The 26,187-nt window shown below is 41.4% G+C and overlaps 1 protein-coding gene and 2 pseudogenes across 3 annotated transcripts in view; 2 read left to right on the top strand and 1 right to left on the bottom strand.

Moving 5' to 3' along the window:
- Positions 1-16,693, top strand: part of LOC147618847 (tubby-like F-box protein 6) — a 53,692-nt gene extending 36,999 nt beyond the window's left edge. Inside the window, exons 3-6 of one of the 2 annotated variants that reach the window (XM_086773929.1) lie at positions 10,367-10,454; positions 15,259-15,388; positions 15,829-15,911; positions 16,002-16,693. In XM_086773929.1, the coding sequence (XP_086630055.1) occupies positions 10,367-10,454; positions 15,259-15,388; positions 15,829-15,911; positions 16,002-16,489 (789 nt within the window). In that variant the 3' untranslated portion in view covers positions 16,490-16,693. Of the gene's footprint in view, positions 1-10,366; positions 10,455-15,258; positions 15,389-15,828 lie in introns of both variants that reach the window. The other variant, XM_086773928.1, reaches the window with a different exon arrangement.
- On the top strand, positions 3,198-6,870 carry LOC147618848 (uncharacterized; annotated as a pseudogene). The gene is made up of 4 exons (XR_015262037.1): positions 3,198-4,034; positions 4,117-4,680; positions 4,837-4,919; positions 5,021-6,870. The product of XR_015262037.1 is annotated as an uncharacterized LOC147618848 (transcript).
- Positions 16,694-24,266: 7,573 nt separating the features above from the next.
- LOC147618849 (uncharacterized) lies at positions 24,267-25,512 on the bottom strand (annotated as a pseudogene).
- Positions 25,513-26,187: the final 675 nt, after the last annotated feature.

Below are 26,187 nucleotides of genomic sequence, written 5' to 3' on the forward strand. Positions count from 1 at the left end.
TTCATGTCACAGGTTGCAGAGACTTGTTTGTCAGGTATACTGCTGGCAATGAAGGAGTGGTTTATTTGGGTGATAACCATGCATGCAAGATTCTTGGCAGAGGTGATGTGAGGCTTGTATTTTCAGATGGCTCACAGCTTATGCTCCATGATGTCAGGCATGTGCCTGAGATCAAGAAGAACTTGCTTTCTACTGGACAGCTTGATGATGCTGATTATGTTACCACATTTGGTCGTGGAAAGTGGAAGATTAGTAAGGGCTCACTGGTTGTTGCCAGAGGCTCTAAGGTGGACACTCTTTACTTTATGCATGCAAGTGTTTGTCACCATGCTAATGTAAATGCAACCGAGCTGCCGGAAATCTCTATGTGGCATAGCCGGTTGGGACACATGAGTGTCAAAGGAATGGAGCAATTGTCTCGTTTGGGTTACTTGCCTTCTCTAAAGTTTTCAAGTTTTCAGTTTTGTGAGCATTGTATATATGGTAGGCAACTACAGTGCCCCCACAAGAAAGCTCTTGGACAGAAAGATGCTCAGTTAGAGCTTGTGCATACAGATGTATGTGAGATGCCTCAGCTTTCTTTGGGAGGGGCAAAATATTTTGTGTCTTTTATAGATGATGCCACACGCAAGGTGTGGGTTTATCCTCTTCGTTTGAAGAGTGATACATTCTCAGTGTTTGAGAAGTTTGTTGCTCTTGTTGAGAATCAAATTGGCAAAACACTGAAGGCTTTGCGTTCCGACAATGGTGGAGAGTATATGTCCAAACAGTTTCAGGACTTTTGTGATGCTAAAGGCATCAAGAGGGAGCTCTCTACTCCTTATGATCGTCCACAAAACGGGACAGCAGAGAGGATGAACAGGACCATTCAGGAGAAGGTCCGTTCTATGTTGTCACATGCTGCATTACCTCATGGTTTTTGGGCTGAAGCTGTTATGACAGCCGTTCACCTTATAAATAGGTCACCTAACACGAGGCTTGGTGGGAAAGTGCCAGAGGAAGTATGGACAGGGAAGCCTCCGTCATACAAGCACTTGAGAGTGTTTGGTTGCGTTGCGTACGTGCACATACGCAGGGAAATGCGCACCAAACTTGATCCTAAGTCTCACAAATGCATATTCCTAGGATATGGTGACAAAGGTGAAATGGGGTATAGACTTTGGGATCCCATGAATAGAAAGATTATACGCAGCAATGATGTCATTTTTGATGAAACATGCATGTATAAGGAGCCTGCAAGGCAACAGGAGCCTGGCAGAGTCATCTTTGATGATGATGGACATCATGGACAACAACAAAGGGCTGTAAATCAGCCATTACAGCAGGAAAACCAGCCCTTAAATGGTGCTGAAAATGGTCCAAATGGACAGCCAGATATGGCAGAAGATATCCCTATGGATATACGACAGTTAGAGGAGATACCGGGCATGATATTTCAGCCTTATGGCATGGAACAGGAGCCACCAATGGGTGATATGCAGGCTGGACAGCAACCTGCAAATGATGGTCATTGGGTACGGAGGTCCACTAGACCCTCCAGAGCCCCTGACAGGTTTGTTCCAGGGGTTGACTACTTGATGCTCACTGACTGTGGGGAGCCCTCATGTTATAAAGAGGCTTTACAGAGGGCAGACAAGGCTCTATGGGAGCGTGCCATGAAGTCAGAGATGGATTCTCTGCATAAAAATGGAACTTGGAAGTTGGTGCATTTGCCTGCAGGCAAGAAGGTTTTGCCATGCAAGTGGGTTTACAGGCTCAAAGTTGCACCAGATGCAAAGCCAAGATACAAAGCCAGGTTAGTGGCTAAAGGCTTCAAGCAGGAATATGGTGTGGACTTTGATGAGATATTCTCTCCAGTGGTCAAAATGACCACACTTAGAGCTGTGTTGGCTTTGGTTGCGCATGATGATCTGGACTTGATTCAGATGGATGTGAAGACTGCTTTTCTTCACGGTGATCTCCATGAGGAGATATATATGCAGCAGCCAGAGGGTTATGCAGTGAGTGGAAAAGAGAAGCTTGTATGCAAGCTGAAAAAGAGTCTTTATGGGCTCAAACAGGCACCAAGAGAATGGTATCATAAATTTGATACATTCATGAAATCTCAGAAATTCAGGAGAAGTGACATAGATCACTGCTTGTACACCAAGAAAGCTTTGGATGGCAGTCTATTGATCCTCATCTTGTATGTTGATGATATGTTGATTGCCGGGAAATCTCGTAAAGAGATGGATACCTTGAAGCAGAGGCTGCATCAAACCTTTGATATGAAGGATTTGGGTGATGCAAATCACATCTTGGGTATGCGGATACTTCGGGACAGAAATCAGCATGTGTTGTATTTGTCTCAGAAGGAATACATTGGCAAAGTCTTGCAGAGCTTCAATATGGACGGGGGGAAGAAGACTAGTACTCCTTTGCCTCCATATGTGAGACTCAGTGCTATGGACAGCCCACAGTCAGATAGAGACAGGGCTGATATGGCCAAAATTCCGTATGCTTCAGCTTGTGGCAGTCTCATGTATGCCATGGTTGCTACTAGGCCGGACATTGCATTTGCAGTGGGAGTGGTTTCTAGATACATGGCCAACCCTGGCAAGAAGCATTGGGAAGCAGTGAAAGGTGTCATGAGATACCTGAAGGGCACACAGGATATGTGCATATGTTTTGGCAAACAGGATGCATTAGTGCATGGTTACACGGATTCGGATTATGCCGGTCATCCAGATAACCGGAAATCTACTACCGGTTATGTGTTTACATTCACAGGAGGTGCTGTGTCATGGATATCCAGGATGCAGAAGTGCACTGCCTTATCTACTACAGAGGCCGAGTATATTGCAGCCACAGAGGCTTGCAAGGAGGCATTATGGCTATCTCGGTTAGTGGTTGATTTGGGTTATACAGGGGATATTCCATTGTTGCATTGTGACAGTCAGAGTGCCATCCAGTTGGCAAAGAACCCTGTCTTTCATGCAAAGACGAAGCATGTGGATGTGAAGTATCACTTCATCAGAGAGGTGATAGAGAACAAGCAAATTCAGCTTGTTAAGATTCATACGGATGACAACCCGGCTGATCTGTTGACGAAGAGTTTGCCTCCGGAGCGGTTTGCTCATTGCAGACACTTGATGGGCATTGGATGAGGCCAGTTTCAGCCTTGATATGGCCTTGTATATTATCATGTACATGCTGATTTTTCTTTTCCTTCATTTAAGGGCACTTTGCCTTTAAGTGGGAGGTTGTTGGGGTAAAGGCGTTATGCCCACCCTTATAGTGTGTACAAGCCCATAAGTTATAGTACATAGTACACTTAGTACTTTTAATGTACTAAGTGCACTATGTGTACTAGTGCAATATACATGTGTGATAGGGGAGTCACACACTCATACTTGATGAGTTGACTTATCCCCACAACTCTCTCTCTGTCCCTTGCTTCTCTGTGTATGTCTCCCACACATGACCTAATTCTGTTTTCTCCCCATCAGCCCATCCCATCCGGCTCCGGCTCTGTCTCAGGCGGTTCCAACTTCCAATCAAAGAGGCCAAGGGAGGAGAGCTCTCCGGTTTTGAGGCAAACTGCCATCGGTGCAAACATTAACAACCTCACCTATGTGAAGGCGAAGATGAAAGCCGCGAATGAGGAGATTGCATGCACGGTGATAGATTGCAATCTCTTCTTCAATGTGCTCAAGGTTCCACAATGGCACAAAATGGTGAAGGCCATTGCGGAGGTGGGGCCATCCCATGGTGAATGGCATGGTATCACCTACCATGAGATGCGCACCACCGTGCTTGATGATGAGAGGTAAAGGATCAATGACAAACTCACACCCGTGCGGGAAGGATGGGCGAAGTATGGGTGCTCTATCCTCTCCGATGGATGGAGTGATCGGAAGAAGAGAGGTATCATGAACATCCTTGTTTCATGCGCTCTCGGTACATACTTCTTACGCGCCGTGGATACCGGAAAGGCGGGGCAAAAAACATCGGGGGACTTTATGTATCGTCACATCCGGCAAGCCATCATAGAGGTATGTACTTTGTACTATGTTCAAGCTTCTAACTTCTAAGAATGTCATTGCATTTGTCAAATTGCCATTGTGTTACTTGTAGGTCGGACATGAAAATGTCATTCAAGTCATCACGGACAATGCATCCAATTGCCGTAAAATGGGGCGCTTGGTAGAGGCGGGGTTCCCATCCATTGTATGGACTCCTTGTGCCTCCCATTGACTAGACCTACTTATGGAGGATGTGGGGAAGCTAGAGTGGGTGAAGAGGGTGGTTGCACAAGGCCTATCCATTGTGAATTTCTTCACAAAGGTAAAGGTGCTCCCTATGTTTCGCGAGCAAAGCGACTTGGAGCTTAAGAAGCCCTCTTCCACGCGGTTTGCCTACATGTGGCTTCTCTTGGAGCGGCTATACGACGTGCAACCGAAGCTCCAGATGACCATGGTCTCCCCGGATTTCGTCGCATGGCTAAGGGAGGAGTTGGTGACTAGTGCGGACAAGGCCCGAGCCGTTCAACGGCTATGCATGAGAGAGTCCTTTTGGCACGAGGTGCGTGCCATTGTCATTGCGGTGACTCCCTTGTATAGGGTTTTGCGCATGGCCGACATGGAGGGCTCCACATTGGGGCTACTCACCCACTTCATGCGAGAGGCTCTATCGGAGATCGTGTGACCACCGTGCTTGATGAGGAGGACCCCGACACTCCTATGGAGGGGATTAGGTAAACGGTTAAACCCATGTCCCATGTTTTCAAATCTCGTTTTCACATCTCTTTCTCGTTCCTTAAAGACTTAACCTTAAAGTGAAATTTTTTCATTCTAGGGATCCCATCGAGCCTCCACTCAGATTCGTGCGACCACCGTGCTTGATGAGGAGGACCCCGACACTCATATGGAGGGGATTAGGTAAACGGTTAAACCCATGTCCCATGTTTTCAAATCTCGTTTTCACATCTCTTTCTCGTTCCTTAAAGACTTAACCTTAAAGTGAAATTTTTGCATTCTAGGGATCCCACCGAGCCTCCACTCACTCCGCGACGCGATTCAATCGTGGCGCTTGTGGAGAGGAGGTGGCAATGGATGCATAGACCTATCCATGGTCTTGCGGCCTTGTTGCATCCCGCTTACAAAGTACCAAGGCTCTTCGCCGATGAGGAGCTACTTTCCGATCGGGATGCCTACTTGCCAAGGATACTTTCCGTCCACGAGCCAAGAGACTTCCTCCAAGAGCTCATTCGGTATAATGATTAGAGGGGAGCCGCTTTCACGAACCCACTTTGCTCGAGTAGGGAGTCAATGGTCCGGCCACTTTTTTGGTGGGAGTCCTTTGGTTATCAAATGGCTCACGTACAAAAAGTGGCTTTGAGAGTCTTGTCACAGGTGACTATTGAATATATGGTGTATACTCTAGTCTCTAGAGTCGTAACTACTAACTAGTTCTTACATTCTAATTTCTAACTCTCTTATTTTTCATAGGATTGCTCTTCGGGGGCATGTGAGAGGAATTGGAGTTCCTACTCACTCGTACACACAAAGATACGAACCGTCTCAACACCATGCAGTTAGAGCGGCTTATATATTGTTGTGCTAACATGCGCATGGTGGAGAAGATGCATGACATGGAGATCTCTAGAGTTCAAAGTTCAACACATTAATAATGATTTATAAATGCATGTGCCATGACTAGAGTCTGATAATTTATAAATGTTTGAACTTTACTTTGAGGTGAATGTCGACGAGTTCAAGTTGACAGTGGACACTCTTAAGAGTGTCCACAAGGAGCGAGATCGAGATGAGGAGGCCATATATGCTGATCTCTATAGGGAGCTAGAGGAGATTGACTACTTCGACCCCGGTGGCTACATATGTGAGGTATGGCTCCGGCTCGACTTCAAGGAGCACTTTAGCACCTCTTGCTGAAGAAGAGGATGCTCCTATTGCAGGCATCAGAGAGCTCGAGTACGATGACGAGGGCAATGTCCTTAGCGAGGGCAGTTTTGGGTTGGCCTCTGATGATGGAAGCACCTCTAGCGAGGGCATTCCTTCCACTAGTGATTTCTTTGAGGAGGAGGACTAGAGTCTAGACTCTAGTCTCTAGAGTCTAGACTTTAGACATTTTTGTACTTAGTGTTGTGACTAGTCAGTGGTCAAACACACTTTTTTGTATTTCCTATTGTAGGCCATAGGCCACGACTCTTATTTATGGCATGTTCAGTGTTCATTGTTCATGACTCTTGAGTTTTTGTACTAGTTTATGTCATATGACAAATTACAGCTTCTCTAGACTTTGCATCTCTAAATGTGTACAAATATCTTTTTTTCAAGTGTTTTTTAAAGTGGATCGTACCTCAATCGAACTTATTTTTCAAAATTTTAAAGTCCCGTACCGGTACCGTTTTTTCGTACCTTTGTTTCGTACTTGACAACTATGTATTGAGCTATGGTACGCTCGTTTTGGTCACCTTAACTTCCCTTCTCTTCTGTGGGTACAACGTAGTCTATGGTTCAGGAGTTGCTACCTATGCAACTCCCACACAAGCATGTATGCGAGGGATGTATATTGGGAAAGATGCATCGTCAGTCCTTTCTGAAAGATGGCACTATGCGAGCTACTCAGCCATTGCAGCTTGTACATAGTGATTTATGTGGCCCTATGAGGGTATCATCTTTTGTAGGACATGTGTACTTTATGACTTTCATCGATGACTACACCCATTTTTGTTGGGTGTATGGTTTGAAAGCCAAAACGGATGCCTTTTCAGCTTTTCGTCAATTTCTCCATATGGCTGAAAATGCTTGCAGCCATAAACTCTTGACATTGCTTTCCGATCGAGAGGGGAGGGGGGATATGCGTCCAATGAGTTTATGGCTTTTTTGTAGTCGAGTAGCATTTCTCATCAGTGTACTACTTCTTATACACCACAGCAGAATGGTGTGGTTGAATGTCAGAATCGGACACTTATGAAAATGGCTAGAATCGGACACTTATGAAAATGGCTAGATGTATGCTTAAAAGCAAGGATTTGCCTTCTAGATTTTGGCTTGAAGTGGTCATGTGCGCCAACTATGTGCGGATCCATTGTCCGGTTAAAGCTTTGAAATCTGTGACAGCTTATGAGGCTTGGAATGGCAGAATCCTTGTAATCATTGATATGCATGTTTTCAGATGTCTGGCCTACGTGCATGTACCAACACAACACAGACATAAACTTGAAGCAAAGACAAAGAAATGCATTTTTGTGGGGCATAGCAGTGAAAGCAAGGGATACAGGCTGTATGTTTCGTCCACTCGGAAGCTTATTGTATCAGAGATGTCATCTTTGATGAATATGCATCTCAACCTATGCTTTCATGTTGGCTACATTCATCAATTGATGCCCTAAACATTTTTGATAAATTGTTGCCATTATTTGGTACAGGTGTTGAATCAATTTTCAGCCCACTTTGCCTCCGAATCAGCCTTCTGTTATTGCTGACAATCAGCAAATTCAGCAGTCTGATATTCCCCATATTGCTCCAGATCAGCCACACTTTGATCCGGATGCCTTCGGTGATGCATTAGTTGAAGAGGATGCATCAAACCGTGACTCAGAGAGTTCCCCGCTGGCTCCGTGCCACCTTGCGTGACAACTAGATGACTCCACTTATGCCAGGTCGAACACAAGCTGCCTCTCGACATGCATCTCATTTTACTTGACACAACCCTTGTTGTTACCGCATGTAATAAGAAACCACTTTCTCATTTTGATGCATTGGAGGATGACAATTGGGTTTCAGCCATGCTTTTGGAGTTGGACTCCGTTGACAAAAATGCTACATGGGAGTTATGTGACTTGCTTGCCAGCAAGCATGCTACCCACACAAAGTGGGTGTATAAACTGAAGCAGAAGCCTCATGAGTCATGGCTCCATTGATTGTTCTAAGGCTCATTTAGTCGCCAAAGGGTATGCCAAGTATTGACTATGATGAGACTTTTGCGCCTGCTTTACGTATGATGACCATCCGCACTCCTGGATTCATCTAGGTATATATATATGGAATGTACATCAGTTGGATGTCAAAACTGCTTAAGGGGTTAATCTCATAATCTTGAACCTTTATGTGGATGATCTGCACGTGACTGGCCCCGATGAGGGACACATGTCAGCTTTCATAGCTGACTTACAGCATGCATATGATGTTTCTGACATGGGGCTATTGCATTACTATTTGGGTGTCCATTTTATAGCAGTTGAGGGGGGCAACATGTTATCTCAGAGAAGATACATTCAACAGCTCTTAGAATGGTTCCAAATGACAGATTGGAAACGTGTTTCTACTCCTGTGGAACCAGGCCTATGTCTATGTCTTGAGGACTATTCCGAGCCTTTTGATGTTGCCACTTATCAGTAGGTTGTTGGATGCCTTATATATCTATGTCCTACCCGTCTTGACATTCAATATGTAGTGTCACAGTTGCGCAGGTTTATGCATTGCCTCGGCACTCGGCATTGGCAACAAAGCAGTGAAACGTGTCTTTCGTTACCTTCAAGGCACTGAGGACTTTGCATTGTTTTGCAGCAATGCATCTTCTTTATGCTTGTCCGCCTACATTGACAGTGACTGGGCATGATGTTATGACACTAGGGTGTCAACTAGTGGTAATTGTTTCCTTCTTGGCAGTTCATGTATTTCATGGCTCAACAAGAAGCAGCAAACAGTGGCCACTTCAAAGTTGTGAAGTTGAATATAGGGTAGCATTCATAGCTATCGTGGAGTGTGTATGGCTCCGCCGTCTATTGGCAGATCTTGGTGTTAGACATACGTCTTCTACCACTATTTTCACCGGCAGTCAGAGCGCATTAGCAGTCGCACGGAATCCGGTATTTCATGCGCGGACAAAGCACATTGAGGTGCATTATCATTATGACAGGGAAAGGCTCCATGCAGGAGAAATTGCCTTGACTTATGTGCCTACACAGGCCAATGTGGCAGATGGGTTTACCAAGTCCCTTTCTAGGGAAAAGTTTGAGGCTTTCCGTAAGGCTTTCAACTTAAAATCTCTACCAGGGTAGCCCGCTACATCCTATACACGTTCACACCATTCACTGTAGGGGGGTTTGTTAGCCTTGGAAGTCTTGGTGTGAATAGTCTTACACACGGGCACTTTTTACCCTGTGCTGGTAGGGTTTTTTTCCTGTGTGAACACACTCTACTGTGTAAGCAACGTCAGCCCTAGGGCTACGGCTACTAGTACTTTGTACTCCACACAATCATGAATCATTATCATTGAGTAGTTCTAGCTATTGCATCTTGTCTCTCTTGCTCTCCGAGCTCGTGTGTGACTGTGTGCGCATGTGTCTGTGTGTGTTTGCAGAGCATCTACTCCCTCATCCAACAAAATAGTCCTTTTATTTGCTGTAATTTTTGGTCTTTTGGCTGAAAACCCTAATTTCAGTCTTTCTTTCTCAAATTGGACCATAGGGGAAGCTTTCCCAAGGTTCCTTGCATGCACGTGAAGACTTTTGTCGCGAAGGATCGCAACAAATTGAAGATTTCAGCACTCAAGACGCTTCCATCGTGAAGACTTCCGTTGACATTGACTCAACTTGCAATTGGTAGGCTTTAATGATCAATTATGGAAGCAAATAGCAAGAGGAAGGAGCAGGACTTCATGATCACATCCTTTGTGTAGTGTTCTCTTGTCCTATCTGCTCTCCTGATGATTGTTTCTACCATGTGTGGGTGGAACAATAGAGAGTAGATGGTATGGAACATGGGCACTTACAGGGTAGCAGCAGCAGCTGGAACAAACGGGAGAAGTTCCAAAGCCTCTGCCTCTGGTGCTGATAAGCACACTTTCGCGATTATTCATTTCACGGGCGAGGTCTCTATTTTGCGGGGATTAATCACCTCGACAATCTTCGATGATTCTAAGGGCATCCAAAATAGTGTGAGTTGAAGATCTTCATGGACAACCATATTGTTTGCAATACTCTATTCATATGCATTGGTATGGAAATCTGGTCAAAAATGCCCATGACACTATGTACTTGATTCTTCCAAGATCGATATACATTATTTGAGAGAGGAGCCCACCATTTCGGTACATTGTGCATCTCTTGTAAATTTAGCAAATTACGGCTTTTATTGTGCTTGTTGTCTATTAAATTTTAGTGTATTTAAGTGTATTGATTAGCATTGTGTTGAACCAAACATTCCACACCGACTGATGGAATTACAATTTTCATCTTCATCTTACTTTCCTCTAATTATCATTTACTATGTTGAGATCTTTTGTGATAATGTCCACACCATGATCCCTATTCTTCATTACAAATCCTTTTACTTAAATAGTTTGTGTCTCATGGCAGCCCGGTCCGCGAGATTCTATTGCTCAATGTTTCATAAAACGGGATAGGATTACATCAACATACTACTTGTACCTTGGCTTGACGGCAGGTAAGCTTGTTGCCTTGTTTTGACTTGTGAATGCCATCATTATATTGTGACTTCAAGGAGAAGATGTACATGGTTACCATTTTTGATCTTTTTTGCTGTATGCCATTGAGCTGATTGATCTAATGAAAAAACACATCTCATAGATTCTTCAAGAAAAATGGTAGACGTTAATAATTAAATTTGTTTTGCTTTTGGCAAGCCTTTGTTGTGGTATACTTTTAGCTAAACAAGAAAAGTGTAAGATACGTAGAATAAGCTTGAATATTTGGTTGCAAAGAACTATCGTTTAAAATGGATTGCGGTTCATTTTCCTAGGCTACAAGTAAAAGGCTCGACCTTTCCTCATCCTAGCATATCAAGTAGGCTCGACTTTCCCTCATTTTTTTTTGGAGTAAAACAGGGTTGATTATATTACCACAAAATTTCATACAAACACACACTAAAGTGCCAAAAAGTACAAGTGTGACTAACTGCACTCAAAGGCAAAATTTTATGCCAAAAAACAAAACCTATAGAAAATCTCAGAGAGGGAGATAAGAGATGCGGGACATAAACCACTGTGGAGGAATGTACTTCCACCGTGGGGTGCCGCCCTGCAAGTGGAAGAAAATCTGGTGATGACTCCAAGTCTCCAAGAAATGTTCTCTCCGCAACTCACATAGATGACTACTCTAGATTTGCTTGGGTGTATCTATTGAAGGTGAAATCAGATGCTTCTGTATGTGCTTTCAGCATTATGTAGCTATGGCTGAAAATGAATATGGTTGCAAAGTGCAAACTCTCCATATAGATAGGGAGGGTACATGTCAGGGCTTTTATGTTGCAGAAGGGCATAAAGCACCAATGTACCAATGTACAGTGCCATGTTTACCACAACATAATGGTGTTGCTAAGAGGAAGAATAGGTCTCTCCTGGAGATGGCAAGATGCATGGTTAAAGGACAAGAGTTGCTACATAAATTTTGGATGGAGAACAGAAGCATAGTCATATGAAAACCTGTTTTGTTTCTACTACGAAACATGAAACAAACCAATGATATGATTTGAAAATGAAATAAAACACTCTCGACCGAAACGCCATTTTGTGCAAATTTGATTTTTTAAAGAATCCCTTATTCTTGTCCTCTTTCTCTTCACTTTCTTCTCCTCTCCATCTCAATTTTCTTAAAAAACCCATAAAGATGAAAGGATGACATAGACAAAAACTTCCTTTTGACATGTGTAACGGTCTCGAATTTGAGTTTTTGTTCAATTTAACCTAATTTCACACCCACTTGCTAAAATACAAGTATTTCACTACCTCTTCTATTTTCCCTATTGACTACCTCTTCTGTTTCAACCTCAATGGTCGAAACACCGTTTTGGCCCAATTCGACTTCTTGGTGAATTTCACATCCATTTGTTGAAATTTTTTTACAAGTGTTCTACTAGCTCTTCAATTATCACTTTCTTTCAATTTATAAATTCCAATTTCATACCTTAGCCTCAATTGCATCTAATTTCACACCCAATTATTGGAATTTTATACAGTTTTTTTAATTTCTCACTTTTCTCCAATTTACGAATCTCAATTTTCTTACTTTCAATCTCAATCACATCTAATTTCACACCCAATTGTTGAAAATCCATGCTTTTTTCTTAAATTCTCACTCAGGGTTGTTTCCGTATGGTGCACGACGGCTTATCCTACAGAATACCGTATGGTACGATACCGTACGTACTCTACGGGTTTTTTCCAAAAAAAAAAATATTTTTTTGATTTTTTTTTCAAAATAAAAATTTTCTAATTCTTTTTTTTTTGGGGGGAGGTAAATTTCTTTTTTTTGCTTATCTATGGCTGTTTGAGCTTCCTCTGTACTATGATGCTTCCCTCCTTTCTAAAATACTCTATATTTGGACTTGGAAATACCTAAGTTTATAAGTATTTTTTTAAAACACCGTATTTTATTGTACGATAAGAAATTTTTTTAAATATCGTACCGTATTTTCTCGTATGGTATCGTAGCGTACGAACCATCGTACCTGACTACTATGTTCTCACTTTTCTCCAATTTGATTTGATAAGTGTCACTTCAAAACACTCCGTTCTGTTCATATGAAACTAGAACGTGTGGAAACAACGAAATGACAAAAACAGACGAAATGTTTCATGTGACTATGGACAAAAGTTGCAATAGTAGAGGATGTAGAAGAGCTTGTAAGAGATGAGTGGATAGCTATACAAGAAGCAAGAAATGTACCTAGATGGCTGCTTTGTATCTTGCAGCATGTAGATTCTGTGTGACATAGATGAGCCTAGATGACTCACCCATAAGTACCTTCATGGCTGCTCCGTGCCTTGTAGCATGTAGATTATGCAATGCATGAGTAAGTTTGTGTGACATGGATGAGCCTGCTTCATTTGGGGAAGGAGAAGAGGATGAGTGAGGAGATTGATGGCAGATTTTTGTGTGAGTTAGCATATGGCCACACTATCCTCACTGTTAGAGTGCTATGGTTGTGGCACGGAACCCAGTATTCCATGCTAGAACCAAGCATATTAAGGATCACTATCACAGTGTCAGAGAGAGGTTACATGCAAGGGAGATCAACTTGATCTACTATTCTACACATTATAACATTGGAGATCCCTTCACCAAGGTGCTATCCTGAGAGGAAGTTTAAAGCTTTCCGCAAAGCTTTGGGATTACTTTCATCTGGAGAGACTGATCCGTCAGTTTGTACATAATTACATTATCTCTAAGGGGGGGATTTTTAGGGGTTATGCACATGGGTAGGGGATAAATTTGTTAATAAGTTGTGAGGGGGCTAGAAATAAGTTATAGGGACACATTTAGTGTTAGGATTTTCATATGGTGTGGTGACCTTAGGAGTAAGTGTGACACATGGCACTTTGAGGTTGGACCCCTCATTATCTTTGTACAAAATACTTGAGCAACCTGATTGCGCTTTCTATGCTTCATTGCTTGCCCTGAATTTAACCCTAAACCTAACAAAGGGTAAATAAGTTCCCAAGTGGAAACCTCAAAGAAAACCTCTTTTTGGAAGCATCTCAGGCCTTCGAGTGAGTCAAAGTATGTGATGGTTAGAGCATTTGGCCTTCAGAATCTCCAAAAGCCCACAAAATGAAAATTTGCCCACAAAGCACCTCAAAAATGGGGGTGTATTGAAGCCAACAATGGAGACCATGCTGCTAGAAGGCTAACATGCAGCGGAATTATGCGTAGATGTAGAATCTTGTCACACATAGTCTCACACCACCTTCTGTATCATGAGTTTCTTGAGTCTTTAGCAATCCACTTCCTCACTTCACAATTTAAGAGATGAGAGAGAAAGAGATAGAGATATGTACATCTTATTGGGTCCCAAATTACCCAGTGAAGGGGCCCCTTCTATTTCTAGGAGTATTTGCTTTATTACTTTGAAGAGAATGACTAACTTTGGACTATAGATAAGCCAAACACAAGACCTTCGGAAGACCAAGAATCGGGTTGAACTGTACATGGCTTTAGAAGCACCATGTCCAATCCCAAGGCCAATGCACTCTTCCAAGTGGCTGTAGGAAGGCTGCAGACTATGGCTGAGGGATGGGCTGTTTTGGGACTGTTCCTAGGCTGTGAATGTGCAAGATGAATATGCTGCGTTTACCTTCACCTGGGAGGATGGAGCAAACGATGATGAAAGCAAATGCTGAAATCTGCTGTAGGCTGAGAAACGCAAGGGCTGAAGCGCTTCTTCCTTGGGCTGATTGTTGATGACTATGCTCCAAGCGATCCAAGGGGCTGAATGCTGAATCGATTATGCCTGAATGCTGAGATGATGGAATGAGATGCAATTGATGCTATTTATATGAGCATGTGGCTGGTTGGCTGGCTACACAGCTGGCCGATTGTAGCATTAAACGCTACACGACTTGCGCAAGTGATAAATGCTGAATATTAATGATAATAATGCTGAATAAATGCCAATAAATATGCTAAAAATGCTAATAATGTTCTAAGGCTTTTGCAATGGTTTACATGCACATTGGGATGAATGCTATGCAAATGCAGACCATGAACTGATGCAAACCCTAAGGCTTCTACTTACTCTACATGCATGAATGATTCTCTTCAAGTGGGTTAAGGGGCTTGATGGACTGACTGACACTCTGAGGAATGATCTACGTAGCTCGTGCTTGACGTATCTTGGACTGAGGATTACAATGGGGCCACCACGTACGACATTTTCATTTCCTGAAGGGTCCTATGCTGTACAATGGTGCACTGATGATGAGTCCTCTTGTCACCATGCACTACAGTGCAGACTGCATGTGACAAGAAGTCTCTAAGCTCACTTGCCATCCAAATGTCTCTCCACCAACAATCCCCTGATGTCCGGCTTTTTTTGAATCGGGTTCTGCACCTGCATTTACCAAGGAGAAGTTTGTGGATGCTACCTGAACTCCCCTTTAAGATCACTTGATGGCAAGAACTTGGGGGATCTATACGTCCTCCCTTTTCAGCCCCCACCCAAGCCCCAAATTTTGTGGAGTGGTGTCCACAAGACTTGAACCCAAGACCTCCCCTTAAGGAGGGCAAGCTCAAACCATGAGGCGAACGTGTAGGGGATTCGTCATTTTTTTTTGGTTTCTGCAGCCCACTTGTGTATGAATGTGTGTACATATAGGTATGCCTTATGTACACGTGTGTAGGTATCTGTATTTGTACTTCTAGGATGTTCTATAGGTTCGATCTTTTCTTTCTGGTTACATACATGACAGGAGCATGCCTAACAAGATCATGTGTTTTTTGGCTCCCCACAGCTTTGGCTGAAAATGGCAAGTTCCTTTTAGCGGCAAGGAAGTTCAGGCGAGCCACTAGCTCGGACTATATAATATCTCTTGATGCTGATGATATATCACGAGGGGGTGACACATATGTGGGCAAGTTAAGGTGAGTATTTGTTTAACAAGCAGGTGGAATTCAGGTTTTGCTTCTATTTCTTGCAAAAGTTAATGTTAGTGCTTGCTGTATCATGAATACTAGCAAGAATATAAGTCGGCAAATGGGACTCTTGTGCAATCGTGATCATATGCATCTTTTATATGGGTTTTGTATGGCAACTAAGCTGTTCCTCCTTAGAAAATCAAGGAGCTTTTAAGAGTTCGTTTGGGCTTATAGGAGCCCTTAATGGCTCAAAAGAGCCGTTAACTGCTTGTCTAAAGAGCCCTTTAGAGCTTATAAGTGCCCTCGAGAGCTCAAACGAGTCCTGAAGTGCTTAAAGTAGTCCTAAAGAGCCCTTAGGGTCTCAAAAGCGCTTGTTTGATTTTTAAATAACTGTCTTGAGCCAAAAGAGAATTTATGAAGTCATATTCTCACAATGCATCTTTCAGGTCGAATTTCCTAGGCACAAAGTTCACCATATACGACAGTCAGCCTTCTCATCCGGGTGCTGTCACTTCAATCAATCGATCAGGCAAGCGGGCTGGCTCAAAACAAAATGCACCTCGAGTTCCTGCCGGGACCTTCAATGTTGCTCACATTTCTTATGAGCTGAATGTTTTAGGTACAAGAGGACCCAGGCGGATGCAATGCACGCTCTATTCAATTCCAGTCTCTGCCGTGGAGGAGGGAGGGACTGCTCCTACGCCTACTGATTTCTTAAGCCCTGTAGATCCTCCCTTCTCTTCAATCTCACTCCTTAGATCTAGAACCACAGTAAACAATGCTAGTTTGACTGAAGCTGAGCCTGCCACTGAGGGAAACAGTAAAGATGCACCACTAATGCTAAAAAATAAGTTGCCAAGATGGCATGAACAGCTGCAATGTTGGTGCTTGAATTTCAGGGGGCGTGTTACGGTTGCGTCTGTAAAAAACTTTCAGCTGGTGGCAGCCGTAGATCCTGCTCAACAAGGGGACCAAGACAAGGTATTATTGCAGTTCGGGAAGATCGGAAAGGATATGTTTACCATGGATTATAGATACCCATTGTCTGCTTTCCAAGCATTTGCCATATGTTTGAGCAGCTTTGATACAAAACTGGCACGGGAATAAGTGTATGCACTTTTGCAAGTGCTGTCTACTGTCGCTTCATCCTGTATCAAGCAGATGATAGTACCTTACCTTTATGGTTATGGTCTAGCAAATATAGGCTTATATATACATACAGCAGGTGAATATGAGAGCCAGGCAATGTGGAGCCTCTTATGTGTAACAGTGGGAAGACCAGATCAAGTGAAATGAAACTTCTTCTCGTCATTGCATTTGAATAATTCTTATTGGTCGCCGTCACTTGTGAAGTCTCTCTCTCTCTCTCTCTCTCACACACACACATACATGCGCGCACGCCTGCACGCGCACACAATTTAGTTGTTTTTACTACCCTTGAGATCACGTGTTAATACACCAAAAGAATATAGTAAGATGCTTACTGATTTCTTTTCATGGGGTGTGAGCAGAATTAAGCAAGCAAAAGCAGGTGAGTGGGTTCAGGTAGTTATTTGTAAAGAGTAATAATCAAAATGTTGTTTTTTCAACTAAATGACTTATACCAAAGTTACGATGATAATCTGTGTGCGCGCACGGTGAAGTGGTGGTTTACACGTCGTGCTTCCAATTGAGATCCGAGCTCGAGTCATTCCCTCGACTCCCGTGCTCTCTCTCTCTCTCTCTCTCTCTCTCCCCCATGCTCCATCCATAGTGGGTTGATACCTGGTAGCATTGATAGTGGTGTACTCCTGTGCTCTCTCTCTCTCTCTCTCTCTCTCTCTCTCTCTCCCCCCCCCCCAAACACCACAATTCGCCATAACCACCACTCTTTGCTTACTCAAGAAGATAAGCTAGACTACTTTACACAAGGCAATTCACGTTATGCATTAGTACCAAACTAGGACCTCGATAGCTACATGGTCCTTCCATAGTGGGTTGATACTTGGTAGCATTGATAGTGATAGTTGCTTCACTCTAGTAGGATAACTTTCATGTTAAATGGTGGGTAGTGGAAGTTGGTATTGTAAGTAGGGTGGTTTGATAAATAGAGGTGGTAAGGCAAGTGGTGTTGCCATTGTACATTAGGTAAATTTGTATGACAAGCAACTAAAATAATACACATGAGAAGTGGTAGTGTATATTTTGACTTTGAAGCTCATGTTGGGGTTGAGAAAGCCTTTACTAATGTGTGCTTCCCTCATTGAGGAGCATTTCCCATATGATGGGTAAAGGGGCTCCACATGCAAGAGATGCATCTCATGAAGAGAGCATGTAATGATGTCACCAAACAAGTTAAGAAGCCATTATAGAAATGACATGCCAAGGCATAAGCTCTAGCAGCCTTTCTAAAGCTATAGCATTTCGAAGCCCTAAGATCATTAATTGGAAAAAGAATGGGAGTATTAACTTCTGAGGATCGAAATAGTATATTATCAATGGACAAGTACTTTGGTGTCTCCCATTAGATTCATTATCATTATGTATTCAAATATAGTTTATATACCTTTTGGTAAGAAGTAAGGGAAATTAGTGGTTTTTCGGGTTGAAGTTTGATCCCATTGTAAGCGAGCAAGAGTCAAACTTGTGATGTCATGTTTGGGATTGTGAACCTTTTACCAACAGGGGATAAGATTGAAGTAATAATTTAAACCTCCCAATTACAAAACAAGTGTAAAAAGAAGATACTTATTTTTTGTGATTTTAAAGCAATAATTTGGACCACACCCTTAACAAAGTTACATTGAAAATAGCTATTTTTTTTCCATTCATCATATCTTTTAAACCATGGTTGTTCATTTGTCAAACATTGTAGGAAGTCAATCAAAATACAATGCACAAGGTATGAAAGTTTTCTTGGTCAAACTTATAAGACTTGATGGTGAAGGAAGCTATGTATTGAAAGACTTTTTTTCTTCATTTGCTTTGATTTAAGAAATCATTTGCTTAAAGTGCTAGTTCTAGAACAATTAAATGCATTGATAGAAACACATTCACATTGGAGAAGACTGTGTAGAAGAGGTGGAAAATTAAAAAAGGAGAAAATGTATAGTTGAAAAAGCTGTCTTATCATTGCAGTATATTTCAAAAGGGAAGAAAACATTTACTCCTTGTTTGGTTACCTTGTTCTACGAAAATGTCCTTAAATAAGCTCTTGTAAGGAACTCTATAATGGAAACTTTTATACATTAGTATCCCATAATACACTAAATAGGAAGGGGGATATAGAGCTTAGAGGGATAAGCTTCCACATGGCCAAATTAACGTTTCCAAAGTGCATTAAACTCTTCTTCTATTATTGAACCATGTGAATGCTCCTTTGCTATTGTGAGTACAAGATTTAAATAATTAAACATATGATTTTATTCATCTTCTTGCTCAATGCATTCATCCTTTTCAAAAGGATAAGATAAGTGGTAATGAATTGGCTAAGAGTGCTAGCCTAGTTGGTATGTGTGTTTGGTTTCCTAGGAAGAGGTCACATGGTAAAACCTCGCTAAAAGTGCTAGCCTAGCTAGTATGGGGTGATTGGTTTCCTAGGAAGAGGTCACATGGTAAACCCTGCTAAAAGTGCCAGCCTAGTTGGTATGGGTGTTTGGTTTCCTAGCAAGAGGTCAGACTGTAAAACCCCGCTAAAAGTGCTAGCCTAGTTGGTATGGGTGTTTGGTTTCCTAGGAAGAGGTCACATGCTAAAACTAATAGCCTAGTTGGTATGGGTGTTTGGTTTCCTAGCAAGAGGCCACATGGTAAAACCTCACTCGTAACATTGTGTTGAGACATCTTATAAAATGAGAGAGATATATATATGTATGTGTGAACATGTCTTGAAGTTCACTTGCACTTCAACTTTTCCTTTAAAAGAGAGACTTGTGTTCTCTTAAGCGAAAACCTTCATAACATTATCCAACGAAAAAATGTATTTTTAATCTACAAGGTAGATGTTTTCTTCTTAATGTAGTTCATGGGTTGTCTTGACAAGTCTCTTCTAATATTAATTTGTAGCACATTCCTTTAAAATCAACATAAATAATGCTAGGCAATTCCTTCAATAATGACAATAGCCATATGCCCTCAAAAGAAGTATTCAATCATGATGTTTAAATACAGTTATTGAAGTAGATGCACTGTAAGTTTCTTTCTCATATCTGTTTTCCTTTTAAGAAAAACAAAGAAAATTCCCACTTTTCTCTATTAATTTAGGATTTTGAAATACAAGAAAGTGAGTGCAGCAATAATGATAGAAATGTTATTCTGACCTAATATAACATCACATTGAAAATATTCCAATGGAAACAAATATTTTTCATTTATTTATGCATATTTCAAAAAGGTTTAAAAAGAGTGTGGATTTATAATATTAGCTTTTATATAAAATCCATGGACTAACAACACAAACTCATGATAAATACTAATGGCTTATATTACAATCATAGTTCTATACTGAATGGATGATTACAAAAATGGGATTAACATGACCCTTTCTTGAAGTAGGTTCTGTCCTTGGATGCCTTTATGGTGGGCTTATAGTTGCTTGTAGTAGAAGTCACCGAGGAGGTTGCTATGGTCAGTAAAGGAGGTTGCTATTTGTAGAAGTCACTGAAGAGGTGGTTATTGTCTTGAAGTCTTTGTGAATGTATCTACTAGGAATTATCTAGGAATTCAGCTTTCTCCACCTCTAAATCTATCTAAGTCCCAATTCTTCCCAATGCCAGATGAGGGTTCGTGGGAATAAAAGGAGGTGGAGAATTAAAAAGGTGTAGTTCTATGGTTGTGATGTTTGTGCAATGGTTTGTGTGCTAGTAGTTTTGGGAAAAGTATCCTCTTGGTGGCCAAGATCATCTATTGATGTAGAAGCTTCCTTTGCCTTTGGCTCTTTGAATGAAAGTCTATGGTAGAGTAATATAATCCCCATCAGATTGTAGATGATGTTGTGGGCTTCTAGATTCCCTTTGTGTTGCTAAATGCTCATTTGTCTTTCCATTTTTCTCCTTGTCTCTAACTGCCTCTCAACTACCACCTTCTGCATTGCCATCGTGTTCCCTCTAGGTCGTCTTTCTCCAATGATTCTTGTCTTGTAAGCACCCTATTCTAACAAGCTACTACCAACTCATCCATCTGTTTGATTTGTAGCCTTAGCTTCTTTATTTTCAAAGCCAAGCTCTACCTTGCTTGTGTGGCTTCCTTTCTAGCTGGTGTAGCTTCTTCTTGAGCTTTTGCTTGCTGGTCTTTCAACTCAGCTTCTTCCTTCATGTGTAGCTCTTGTTGCTCTTTAAGGGCTTCCTCATTTGCTTTAGCTTTTTGCCATGACATCTTCTAGCCATCTTTGCAAGGCTTTGATGCTGGACTTGTGTCAACTTAGCATGGATTCTGTGAGAGAACATCTCTACATATAAGACTCCAATGTGATTCTAAGAAGTCCATTATTCTAGCATCAACACAACTTCTTGCACTTCATATGCCTTTTGTGATATATATGGCTCCTCCATTTGGCAGCACATATATGTATAAGCTTCTCTCATCTTCACATTGACTGTGGCTATGGCTAAGCTAGATTTTCCTTGCTCCTAAGCAGTTAGCACTTTTGAATTTTAGAGTTTTAGAGAACAATTTTCCAAGGTAAACACGTTTGCATCTCCATGGGGTTGAGGTTTTGTTGTTGGCAGAGCAGCACAATTGGCTTCACTATATAGATTCCACTATACCTTACTTGTGGTTGGGTTGTACCATGAGTCATATTGGACCACCCTTGTATATCCATGCCCCAAGGTAAGCTCTCCATCATTTGGCCAAGCACCATCTTGTTCATGCCTGCTTGTACATCAAGCCTCTTGATTAATGGTGCCCTCATAGGACCAATATATCACTATGTTGTATTTTTTAGATAGCCCTTACTGATCCATCTTTCGGGAATGATGTTTGTTTGTACCTTGCACAAAATACACCCCTCACATATATATTTGAAAGCGGCCTCAAGATTTGGCAACGGTAACACCATTTCTTGCCTTCTTCTAAGGCACAACAATCTACCAAAATTCAGGTGACCAAAGCGGGCATGCCATAGCTCCGCATCACTTATAGCACATGGGGCTAATTGAACAAGAATTATATGCCGGTCTCTTGTGTCTGTCGTGCGTGTGGTGCCTGTGGCTTAGAGTACAAAAGATACTAGAGTGATGTTTCCATCGCTCCAATCATGAAGTGTATACTTATTATCAACAAATCTACCCACTAGCTTTGTCTAGTAATGGTAGAAGGTGATAATAAATTTTTTAAAGCCTAGCACAAAAAAGACTTTTGAGAGAGTGATTAACCCACCATTTGCAGTGGTGAGCAAAACCTTACTAACTGCTTTCACTAAATATGAGGAATTGTTCACACATGTGATTGTGTCTCCTTGAAGAGCAGACTCAAGGGAGGAAAACAAATTATGCTGAGAATTAATGTGTTTACTAGCACCATTATCAAAATACTAAACATTCTAATTTGTTGTTGTTGACATGCATATATTATGGATAGAAGGGTCATAACTGCAGTTCACAAAGAACAATGAATGCCCAATCATCTTGTGCATAGTTTGCCGACTCCTTGTTTTTAGCACACTTGGTGCTGATGTATCAAACCAATAACCATCTTTGACTCTTTTTTCTCCTTCTCTAGCCTTTTCTTACATTTGGGATGTAATGGCCTATGGCTTTCGATAAAAGGTTGCATTTTCCTTTCTTCTTAGGCATATCATCTCCCTTTTTGGCATCCTTGCCTAGAAGACTAGGTTTATTTTACTTTTGGCTTCTTGTAGCTGCCCTTAGAGAAGGCTTGCGTTTATCTTTTTGATTGGCAACGATGATTGCTTGATCTCCCACATGCATACTAGTCTGGTTTTTGCCGAGATTACTCTTCTTGCAAGAGCACTATAAGTAACTCATCAAATGTAAGAGCATTGGGGTTATTGTTCATGATAAACTAAAGTGTGGGTGTAAAATCTTGGTATGAATACGGTTAAGCTATGAGAACTATAGACACCAATGAACTAGCAATAGAGGAGTGAAGGATGGGCTTTCTAAAGGTGCATTGGTCCTTGTGCGAATCTACCAACACTCCACCTTAAAGGCATTTCACCTCAATCATACGACCATCAATCAGGTAGGTAGCGCGGCAGAAGCTCGGTGGTCTCCAAGCGCAGTGCCAGCGTAGGCAGGTTAGTGAAGATAACGAATTAAAATTCCTTTTTTTGTATGGTTTGAAATTAAAATCTAAGGAGTTAATATTTTAGACCTTTGAGTGTAAAAAGGTCCTCCATTAGAGGTTGTTCACATGGGCAGTGACTTTATGGGCCTTCCATGCAAAACTCTTATGTGCATCATGTATGACAACACCATGTCCTTCATGGGATTCAACAATGACATCATAAACTTTGCAACGACAATGTTTCAAACCAAAAAAATTGGAGAAAGTTTGTAACCGGCCAAATGAGCACGCTACTGTATGAGTGTGTGAAAAATAAGCATACAACCAATGTAAAAACACCGCAACCAAATGAGTATGCACGTTTATGTGTATATAAGAATATAAAATTGCATTAAATACTATCCTAAGCATGCCCAAAGCACACACGCATGAGGTGATGGCATACATGGCACCCACACATGAAAAAGCATATGCAATGAAGCACAAATGGCACTTAAGGAGGAAGAATCAAAGCATGAAACAAAAGCATCAACCATAAGTGAAAAAGATAAAATCTACACCAAAGGCACAATGAAGAAGACAATGCCAAATGGTGGACACGAAAGTAAGCAAGGACAAGTAGTCAAAGGAGGCCGGATTCAAAGTTAAGAGCAAAAGATTGAGAGCCTAGGAAGCAACAAGGATCTTTATCAAGCAAAAGCAAGGAGATCTCAAGAATTCATCACTGAGCATGAAGGAGCTACCAAATGACTAGACAAGTCTAGATGTTTGTAAGCACACTGGAGTTTGTTTTTGTATGATATTGAGCAAAACACATGTTATTTTGCTAACTCTGTTCAGTAATATCATGGCCGCGTTAGAGAGTAAGTCCCTATTGACATTTCCCTCTTCGACAAGCATGTAGATTTATTTAAGCAGGATAAGCTGATGCTTGTTTTTCGACCTCTCAGATGTGCTCAAAAGTTTGTATATGCATTGGAACATCTCCTAATGGAGCCGAACCTTGTACAACGCATGACATATCGTAGGATAAGGGTGCGAGTCTAGCCAAATGATGTTAGTTGTGGTAACGTAGACTTGCATAATCAAACGTAGCTATAATGTCCCTAACAAAGCTTTTCTCTGTGTACAAGAAATAATTCTGAACAAATATGCTCCCTTGTACGTAAAACAGTGCATGACAAAATCTATACAAAGAATTATTTTGGCTGTCCATGATCGTGCAGAAGAAGAGATCAGGAGGGCAGACGAATTTACAAGGGAAGCTGTAGAGAGAATACCTCAGCGAGACGAGGAGCGGCAAAGAGACAAGTCGAAGAACATGTGGCTATCCTGATGAATGTATATGACAGGCTGCAAGCGGAGGTGGATGAGTGGGTGGAATCCAGGAGAGGTAGGTCGAGCCTGCAGGTAGAGAGGGAAAGAGAAGAAACACTGTGGGAAGAAATGGAAAGGCTGTAAGAGGAGCAAAATTGAAGGCCCCCTCTGTCCCAAACGCAGTCGACCTCTAAATCACAGCCGTGCCCCTGACTCTTCTAATTGGCGTCACCATCATTAGACTTATATTTACATTTGTAACATTAACATTAATTTTGCAAGAAAAAAATCTTTCATATATACAATTTCTTTTGGAGTTACAATGTCTCAATACTGTCATCATTCAACGATTAATTAAGTGAATAGTATGAGAGACAGATTCTTTGCAGAAAGTCGTTTCTCTTTTTGCCTTGGCACCTGTAAAAAAGGGGGTTTTTCTTACATAATGTTATGCACAGCATACTAAATGGTGAATGTAAATATAAATGGTTTACCTTTTTAGTATCCATTGTAAATGTATAATCTTTTGGCAATTGTTCAATATCCTCGTATGTAAGGTCTTCTCTAATTTGAGAAAGAAATGTTTTAGATAGTGTGTTCAGCATTGTAAGCAATTGCTCTTCCAAATATATCTCCATTACTAGAGGTGTATTCTCGGGATCTGACTCCAAATCTTGATCTAATGGAACAAGGTTGCCATTAACATAATGATATCTAGTATAGTGAAAAGTTACAATGAAGTTTTGAGAGCCAATAATGTACTTGCAAACTATTGACTTCTTCTCCAAAACAGAAATGATGACTTCTGTCTTTCTCCTGTCCCAACCATGTCCAAAAAGTCCAGTGCCTTACTTGACTTGCAAATAAACATTGTTGAAGTAATTCTTATTTCTTCATCAAAGAAAAAGTCGACAAACACTTCGATAGGCATAAAAATAGTAAGCTTGACAGATGCCTTAAGAGACTTTTGTATGTCGTGATACAACTTGATCCTATAACTTTCACTAGTTTGTGAAGTTGGCAATGGCCAATCTTTGCTTCCAAATAATGGGAGGGGTAATGGAGTCAAACGACCCCATCCAGAAGATGTGTTTGGTTCTAAGTACTGTATATCATAGAAAAATATGCCGTGGTCTACAAGATCTCTATGAGTTCTTCCTTTGTAAATTTGTTCTCCTACATATGCATGGAAAGCGTCAAAAATCCCACTTATACTCTCCACTGGTTGCAAGTCTATCCTAGTGGATGGATAAATATCTGCATAAAACCAAAAGATTAGACATTTTTAAAACAACAATTAGACACTTTTAAAACAATAAGGAGACATGATCGAATGGATAAAAAAATGCATAATAACAACAATTAAACACTTGTAAGCTTTGACTAAGATACTACTCACAGTTGGGACGATATCGTGGAAGACCAGGAGGAAATTTTTTCACCCTCAAGTCTACATGTTGGAAAACATGTTGGATTAGTACCTAACTTGTCCCTTGAATGGCTCCATAAATTCATTAGCATTTCTCCTCTTCCTCTTCCTTCTCTATAAAAGTACCTAGCTCTCGATTGTAATTGTAGATGGTATCCATGTCCCATCGTCCGTATTATAACTATTGAATACAGTAATAGCTGAAATGCTAGTACGAGGCTTTCTACAGGTTGCCATTTTGTGTAGCAGAAGACACACGGAAGAAGAAGATGAGAGCTTAATTTGGAAGAGACTTAGAAAAAGAAAGAACGATTATGTTGGAGACAAAGAAGATCAGAGCTAGTTTTGGGGGGGAACTTAGAGATTCTCTATCATTAACTACCACTATCTTTTAGCATACGTGCAAAGATTCGGTAGTATTATTTTATTATTATTTTAAGTTGAGTAAATGTTATTTTAAGATGCATTTTGAGCATAATTTTACTCTATTTACTTTAATTCTTGCTTTAAAATGCCGAATTTCTCCGTTACGGAAGCCTCTTCCTCATTGGTTGAGCGCCACTCTCTCTCTAGAACTAAAAGGCCCAAAATTGAGTCCATATTTCTCCTAATGCCTACACACACACTTTTTTTTGTTAAGAAATTGCTCCTGCGCACACACAGTCACTGTTGTATACACACCGCTTGCTGCACACATGCATGTGCGCGTGCGCGCGCGTGCGCACACACACACACACACGTTGCAGCAGAAAGGGCAAATGAGGAAGATTTCTCTCTCACACACCACACACATAGAGGGGTCACGCTCATCAAGGGAGGGTCACGATGTATGTTG

This window comes from Cibotium barometz, chromosome 34, assembly GCF_041138505.1.
Source record: "Cibotium barometz isolate CiBa-2024 chromosome 34, ASM4113850v1, whole genome shotgun sequence".
Taxonomy (NCBI): domain Eukaryota; kingdom Viridiplantae; phylum Streptophyta; class Polypodiopsida; order Cyatheales; family Cibotiaceae; genus Cibotium; species Cibotium barometz.